The sequence below is a fragment of the Cicer arietinum genome, chromosome 6, assembly GCF_000331145.2.
Source record: "Cicer arietinum cultivar CDC Frontier isolate Library 1 chromosome 6, Cicar.CDCFrontier_v2.0, whole genome shotgun sequence".
Classification (NCBI taxonomy): Eukaryota; Viridiplantae; Streptophyta; class Magnoliopsida; order Fabales; family Fabaceae; genus Cicer; species Cicer arietinum.
In genome coordinates this window covers 19,996,214-20,004,335 of record NC_021165.2, presented here as the reverse complement: position 1 = coordinate 20,004,335, position 8,122 = coordinate 19,996,214, and the positions used below count along the sequence as shown (strand labels likewise).

At 34.6% G+C, this 8,122-nt stretch overlaps 2 protein-coding genes across 12 annotated transcripts in view; one reads left to right on the top strand and one right to left on the bottom strand.

Annotated features, from left to right (window-relative positions):
* The window catches only part of LOC101500875 (uncharacterized), an 8,599-nt gene extending 967 nt beyond the window's left edge, over positions 1-7,632 (top strand). The window contains exons 2-6 of one of the 2 annotated variants that reach the window (XM_027335294.2): positions 3,696-3,851; positions 4,222-4,354; positions 4,449-4,488; positions 4,934-5,074; positions 7,395-7,632. In XM_027335294.2, the coding sequence (XP_027191095.1) occupies positions 3,696-3,851; positions 4,222-4,354; positions 4,449-4,488; positions 4,934-5,021 (417 nt within the window). In that variant the 3' untranslated portion in view covers positions 5,022-5,074; positions 7,395-7,632. Of the gene's footprint in view, positions 1-3,695; positions 3,852-4,221; positions 4,355-4,448; positions 4,489-4,933; positions 5,075-5,168; positions 5,471-7,394 lie in introns of those variants that run through there. The other variant, XM_012717224.3, reaches the window with a different exon arrangement.
* Positions 7,581-8,122, bottom strand: part of LOC101498969 (protein NUCLEAR FUSION DEFECTIVE 6, mitochondrial-like) — a 4,118-nt gene continuing 3,576 nt past the window's right edge. For 4 of the 10 annotated variants that reach the window (XR_012163736.1, XM_004505491.4, XM_004505487.4 and 1 more), the window contains one exon: positions 7,581-7,925. Coding sequence is in view for 3 of the 10 variants with exons in the window: in XM_004505492.4 (XP_004505549.1) it covers positions 7,918-7,925 (8 nt within the window). In the remaining 7 variants the exon portion in view is untranslated. The other 6 variants (XR_012163737.1, XM_073370445.1, XM_004505490.4 and 3 more) reach the window with 2 other exon arrangements.

Genomic DNA, 8,122 nt, shown 5'->3' with positions numbered 1-8,122 from the left:
TTTTTTTTTTTTTTTTTTTTATAAAAAGAATAAGCTTGTTTTTTAGGTGTATTTATCTATTTTTAGTTTAATGTAATGTAAAAAAGTATATTGTTGTTGTCCCGTAAGTATATAGCAGCTGTTTGCATATTTAATATGTTGGCGCACTCGTTGGAACCCACGATCATCAGTTCTCAATTAGTGTGAGTTTTGTCACTAAACTCTTCAGGAGCAGAATAAAGTATATTGTTGTTAGATAAATTTACTAAAACAAATGGAAATCTATTTTTACTTGTGCACTTTGGAAACAATTTGTGTTCTTCATGTGTGTTGGAGATGAAAAGCTTGAGAGAAAACAATATTCATTGGTTATATGTCACTCTTAAACTTATAGTGTTACTGTTGATCACTGGCACTCATGAATTGGGCCTTGAACCTGTGCAATCTCAATGGGCCATCCCATCAGCTGCTCAGTCATGAAGCTTGTGAACGGCTCGCAAGGCAATAGAAGGATAACTAACTTGCTGAACTGATGAATAAGTTAGTTAGAGAATAACCAACTCTTTTATGTTCACATTGCCTTATATATAAAGCTAGTTAGTGAGTTGCTTTATTCAATTCATTCATTATTGTTACATGAAATAAAATCTGAGAGAAAACACAAGTGAGGAAGATAGGTTTGGGATCAATTGGGTATTGTGAAACACAAAAATTGATTGTAATCATTGTTATTACATTTTATTAATTCTGTATTTTTCATCTTACTCGAATTCTGTTAAACCAAAGTCAGGCTGCATTGCTTGTGTCACAAGATTAAGGGCATTTAAATCATTTTAAAAGCAACAGTTACTGTTGAGTAATTGGTTAAAGACCTTAGACAAAAACATTATGTTTTTCATATTGCTGTGCTGCCAATGAACTGTCAGTCCTAAACATAAACTGTATTTATAGTTAAATGCTACAGAAGCGGTTTTTCTTATCAATCATTTGTTACTGAATCAATTTGTTTCTGGACATAAACAGAAGCACTGTTAGGTGCTTTGGTGTTTTTGTTATTAGTTAGTTACCTAGACCTAATCTCTATCCTAATGTATTGGAAGTCTTGAAATAGAAGTTTCCACCCCTTTAGAAATCATCTTTTATCAACTTTAGAAATTGAGTGGTGTAAACCATTGTAGGAGCGTATCCGCTCTTGTGTATCATTTTCTTTGGAGAGATTCTCTCCTATTATTACATATCTGCTGGTTCGAATCCGACAGGTCGGACCAATTGGTCCGACCTGCCGGATTCGAAGGAGGCCAGTGTGCATGGAAATAGAGGATTGGTGGGCCAAGAAGGTGGAGCTGCCCAACTTTTCAGGGACTGATCCTATTGGGTGGGTTGCAAGGGCTGAAAAGTTCTTTGTGGAGCATGAAATTCATGGATTTGATAGAGTGCAGTGGGCATTCATGAGCTTGGATGCTTCGATACTATTTTGGTTTCGTTCTTGGGATCAAGAAAACCCAAATCCAACTTGGGAATCTTTTTCCACATGTTTGATCCGTAGATTTGGAAGGAGAAACAATGGTTGTAAGGCAGAGGAAGACAAAACCCACAAACAAATTCTTTGTGAAATGGTAAAACAAGAAGAGAAAGGTAAACGCGAGGATGACGAAACCGGTTCCTGGTCTCAAAAGATTCTGACCAGCAATGTGTCTTTGTCGAAACTGTCAAATCAAGAGTCATACACGATGACAAATGAAATCCAAACACCTCTGCCAAAACAGTCGGTTGTCCATCAGCTTGCGGAGAGCTTCAGGCATACTGCATCACTGGCATTAGTCGAGCCACCACCTCCGTCGGAACCGCTTGGTGTTGATCACTTTGAGGCGGAGAAGAAGGAGAATGGGGTCAGCAAACATCACAAACTGATGCAAGAACTGAAGACAGACGTAAAGCTACTGAAGGAGGGAATAGAAGAAATGAAGAGTGGAATCAAGGAATTAATTCTGGTATCAAGAAGTAAATCAGTGTCAGGACAGTCTCTGATCAGCCTTGCGCCTTGTGAAATCAAAGAATATTTTTTGGAACTCAAGGAGAAACCGAAGTCTACTACTGAGATGGAAGACTCTGTCAAGAACGGACATACAACATCAACAAGTCAGATTCAATTGACGGAAAAAGTTTCCAAGATTTATGACGAAAGCCACAAAGGGTTGTCAAGGGAGAGCCAGTGGTTCGTGTTAGGTGACAAGGCAAAGAACAACGAGAAGCAGAATTGTGGTAGTGACGAGACCGGTTCTGGGTTTCAAAGGATTCTGACCGGCTTTATCTCTTGTCTGAAACTGATGCAAGAACTGAAGACAGACGTAAAGCTACTGAAGGAGGGAATAGAAGAAATGAAGAGTGGAATCAAGGAATTAATTCTGGTATCAAGAAGTAAATCAGTGTCAGGACAGTCTCTGATCAGCCTTGCGCCTTGTGAAATCAAAGAATATTTTTTGGAACTCAAGGAGAAACCGAAGTCTACTACTGAGATGGAAGACTCTGTCAAGAACGGACATACAACATCAACAAGTCAGATTCAATTGACGGAAAAAGTTTCCAAGATTTATGACGAAAGCCACAAAGGGTTGTCAAGGGAGAGCCAGTGGTTCGTGTTAGGTGACAAGGCAAAGAACAACGAGAAGCAGAATTGTGGTAGTGACGAGACCGGTTCTGGGTTTCAAAGGATTCTGACCGGCTTTATCTCTTGTCTGAACTGTCAAATCAAGAATTGTGCATGTCAACTGAGGAGATCCAAGCACCTCCGCCAGAGCTATTCGACGTCAAACAGCTTAAGGTGAATGATGCAAACAACAAAATCAGGGCATATAGTACAGTTTTAAGGGTCAATTATGCAACAGATTTAATGGGTCAAAATCAAGATGCTGAGTGGAGCAACTGGGTCATAAAGATGAAATTTGACGCATCAATACAGGAGGCAGCAACAATGCTATGTTTTTTGGCTAAAAACAGCACCCAAAACACATCATATATTATAATTTTTGGGTCACAAGTTTATCCACCAATTCAAAGGGAACAACGAGGAATTGAAGCTCCAGCAGAAGGATTTCCTTTGGTGGCAGCAGGTTCATCAAGCTTCCAACAATGGGATCCTGGAGGAATATTTTTTTTTTTTATAACCATTGAACAAGAAGAATTTAGTATATGTCAACCTTGAGGACAAGGTTGTTTTGAAGAGGGGTGTAATGTTAGGATATACAAATAGGGATAATTAGGAGTTTGTTAGTAGTTGAGTTTCCTAAGTTGTTAGTAGTGGTATAAGTGTACTTGCTTTGGTGTTTTTGTTATTAGTTAGTTACCTAGACCTAATCTCTATCCTAATGTATTGGAAGTCTTTAAATAGAAGCTTCCACTCCTTTAGAAATCATCTTTTATCAACTTTAGAAATTGAGTGGTGTAAACCATTGTAGGAGCGTATCCGCTCTTGTGTATCATTTTCTTTGGAGAGATTCTCTCCTATTATTACATATCTGTTTTTTTCTAAATATTAGTGTTCTTCCTCTAAATTAAGGAATCCAATTCTTGGGTGCCTAACAAGCACTGTAGAGTAAGTTTTGGTTTTGGTCATATGCTGAGAGGGTGAACGAGAGCTGCTTTTTTTTTTTTTTTTTTGCATTAGAAATAAATGGTGATAATTTGGAGTTTGTTCTTAACAAAATGGTTTCCTTTAGGATGTATTGTCGAGGCTCCTTTCAGATCATGATTGGCTACGTGCTTTGCGAATGACTTCCTATGGATTCCTTTTCTATGGCCCTGGTTCTTATGCCTGGTACCAGTTGCTTGACCACTGTCTCCCCAAACCAACTGTCCAGAACCTAATGCTAAAGGTATAATGCTTAGTTTATAAATATAATATAGGGTAAATCTTCAATTTAGTCCTTAAATTATTGCTCTCTCTCCTATTTGGTCCTTGAACAATATAAATATAGTTTGTAGTCCTTCAACTTTATTATTCCATCAAGTTAGTCTCTCGATTTTTTTACCAATAGGAGAGAGAAGGATAGTTCAGGGGCTAACTTGATAGATTAAAAGTAGTTCAGGGACTACTTATTATATTATAGTTCAGGGACCAAATAGGAAAGAAGGTGATACTTTAGGAACCAATTTATATATTTAATATAATTTAAAAGCATGCCGCAGTTAAGGATAGTGAAAGCTTCTAATTTTTCTCTCTTTTTATCTCCTTTCTTTTGACAGGTTTTGCTAAACCAGATTGTGTTGGGTCCATGTGTCATTGCTGTTGTGTTTGCATGGAACAATTTATGGCAACAGAAGCTCTCAGAGCTTCCTGAAAAATACACAAGAGATGCTCTTCCAACTTTACTTTATGGTACAAACCTCAGTGCCTAATTGTTTATCGCAACTTACTGATGCATATTTCTCATGGTTTGATGCCAGCCTTTCTGCGTAATTTGTCTGTACAGGGTTTAGATTCTGGATTCCTGTCAGTGTATTAAATTTCTGGTAAGCATGTTCACATCCTTCAATTTGATATTCTATTTATGTTTATCATTTCTCCTCTTTTATCGAGTTCAGTTAGTATTGCCTTTAGTTCCTATTAGTGACTTTAATAAACTTCTCTTACCAAGTTACCATCAATTTATGCTTAGGCTGTATTATTTATAGGGAAATGTTAACAAGTGTCTCAAAGGCCCTTGTTAAGAATCCAAATGTAGAAAAAAAGTTTTGGAAAATGTGTAATTTATATTTGGAATTATAAAAAGTGATATTTTTACCTCAAAATTTGTTTTTTGTTTCCTTTCTTGGTTGCTTAACAAGTGCCCTTATAAGGGCACTTGTTAGCATGACCCTTATTCATATCATATGATTATCTAGTTATTTGGAGTTTGAATTGTTTCGATCATGATGAGTCTTACATGCCTTGGCTATTTTTATGGCATCTGTACAGGGTAGTGCCTCTTCCAGCTCGAGTGGCGTTCATGTCAATGGGCTCCATATTTTGGAATTTTTATCTGTCATCAACTATGAGCAAGTAAAATGCATGCAGACTCTACAAGTAATTTGCATTGTTTGAAATTTTCACAATGAGGTATGTTATCTTTGAGATTATTTTCCACCTTTATGATTTGTTTGGTTATACTTATAATTAAGCTATAACTCCAACCCTTATCCTGTATTTGTAGATTAATTAACATTATTGTCCCTGCAAGAGACTTATCACTCTGAAAGCTGTCGACATTGAAGAACGAATTTGTTCTTTCTTCACTGCATACAATTGTGAAATCAAACTCTCATTCATATAGAAAGTGATTTTTAGGGTCTAGTTTCTCAATTAGGAATCATGTTTGGGATAATTTTGAGTATGTTCTTATGGATATTTATTGAATCTGATTAACCACGAAGGCAGTTTTTAGGTGTCACCTTGGAATGTTATTCAGTATATTGCACGAGCTTATAGCAGACTACATGAGTTTTTGTTTGGTAATATCATTGAGCTTCTTCAAATCAATTACTTGATTCAGAAAAGTAAGAGTTTACAAAAATAAATGTAATGACTAAAATTATAAAAATTAGGGGGCGTTTGTTTCACGGTATCAAAAATAAATCCTTTGAAGAACTTTCCAATATTCAACTTTTTAATTACTTCTCATCCAATCTGAATGTATTTTCTAATATCTAAATCTAAATGCATGATATTACAACTCCATGTTTCTAAAAAACCATGTTTTTTGAAAGTTATACTTGCTGACAAGAACAAACTATTTTTGCTCAAAATAAACTTTCAGATGACATTAAAATTGCATTTTCTGGATGTGTATTTCGGAAGTGACTTTAAGAGGGTGGAAAAAGAATCTCCATAATGAAATGGTGGTCATTGCTGCAATTTTTGGAAGAATAAAACAACTCCAATCCGAAATGTATTTAAAAATATATCTCAAAAAATAAAACTTTCCGATGGCTTATGTGTTACGATCATAAATAACGTAATTAAATAGCAGCATTATCACAGATTTGACATCAAAAATTAATATCAATTGAGATGGTTAATTGAACTTTAAGTGTGGTTAGTTACCCTGATAGAACTTTGAAATGTATGTAAAAAAATACCTCAAAATTTACAGTTGATTTATGTGTTAGTTTTGTTGCTGACTTATTTGTAAACAAATTGTCTTGATACTTTTAATTTTTAATGCATTTTTTATATTATATCATATAATTATTACTATTTGTATCAATTTTAATGGAATATATTTCGCTATTCATTTACGATAATGATAATATTGAGAATCTTTGTTGAGTCTTATAAATAGATAAATAATTAAAGAGAAATATTAAACTTGAAATTATAGTGTGATGAATTATGATACAATTAGAATATCAGAAAACTTTTATATATTGCTTTTAATCTAACTAACCTAACAATATTCCACCTAACCATAAGTAACTTCTAAATATCTCAAACCATATTTGATTAAATCTAATTATATTTAACACCCTCGCAAGTTGGAAGTGTGTAACTTGAAAGTATGTAATAACATTTCCAATTTGGAAAGAACAATACAATACAAGAAGAAATAAATACAATATTAAAAGAAAATGACAAGAAAAAAAATACAAGTCGTAATCACATTGGTAAATAAGAAAGTTGATGTAAAAAGTGGAAGCAGACGAGGCGCATTAACTCTCGTTGAAGTCTTCTGCATACTTTGGACTAAGTTGAAAGTATTTGGGTGTCTCAATGACACTCACTTCATATAGAATCATGAATCTCAATTTTAGCTCTTCAAATTCTAAATTTGACTAACAAAGCTTAATCACCTTAAGATGAAACCCTGAGAAAAATGTCTAACTACCATCGAGTAGAAGATCAAAAAGAATGATTGTTGTTTCACTACCATAGATAGAAGCATGAAGAATTAAAATACTTAACTAAGTATATATAGAAAGATATATATAAACAAATATTTGGTATCCTACACCATTTGAAAATCTTCGCCGTCGGTCGAATAGAAAGCATAAACATTTTGTGAGTATCCAAACAAGATTTAAAAAGGCAACACACAAAAATCTCCAATCTTAAAAGTGACGCAACAAATCATTTAAATTTCTTTGTAGATTTGATCTTCAAATATTACAATTATGAAAAACACCACAATTTCCATGAGATTGAATCAAATGGACTACACGAGTTGACAGCCAAAAAACTTGAGAACAAAGTGGTTAATTTTATTTAAGGGTGAGAATAACTTCTGGATGTAAATAATTGTTTTTCCGCAACGGATTGAAGTGCCGTCTTAATTGTTAGTCTCTAGTTTATTCCCTCCATGATATTATACCATCCATCTCGTAGTCTTTAAGTTGCATTCAGTTGCCATAATAAATTTTGCATCTGACAACATAATTAACAGGTGCGCAACAATTGCAGTATCGTAATGGCTGACTTATTTTGGCGAATTTATTTGGAAAGCACGAGGCTAAGTAACAATTATGAGATCATCTGGTTGTAAGAATGAAGGCTTGACTTGTTTTGCAAAGCACCTTGCTGTTTTTTTAGTTATGCACCTTGGTGTTTAAGCAGTTTAAAACAAATTATATACTTAATTTTTATTCTCGATGACATAATCAATAAAGAAAAGTTATACATCATACATGTGCCATATCAACTTTTATGTGATAGTATACTAATTGGGTAGCTCCGTATCATTCGAACAAGAAATGAAACAAAAATTAGTACGTACTTCCATACAGATATATGATCTCATGCATACATCGAGATGCTAAGAAAACACTTGCAAGGAAACTGCCCAATATTCAGAGATCGGGTGGCAAGCCGTCTTGTTATATCGACTTCTTATAGGAACAGCAGAAACAAATTATGGCAATGAAAGTGAAAAACATGAATCTGAAAGCCAAAGCGGATTTTAGGGGATGTCACAGACCTATACAAGCAAAACATTGAATCAGAACTTGAAAAGAGAATCCTACATTTTTAAGAGTTCAAGCATCCAAGTCTCAAATTACATCAAGTCAAGTGAACTACAAGAGAAAAATCCAACTTAATTTGGTAACCACCACATAAATATTGTGCATAATCTTTATTGGACTCTGTAGTTATCACATCATGACTCATCTCCTG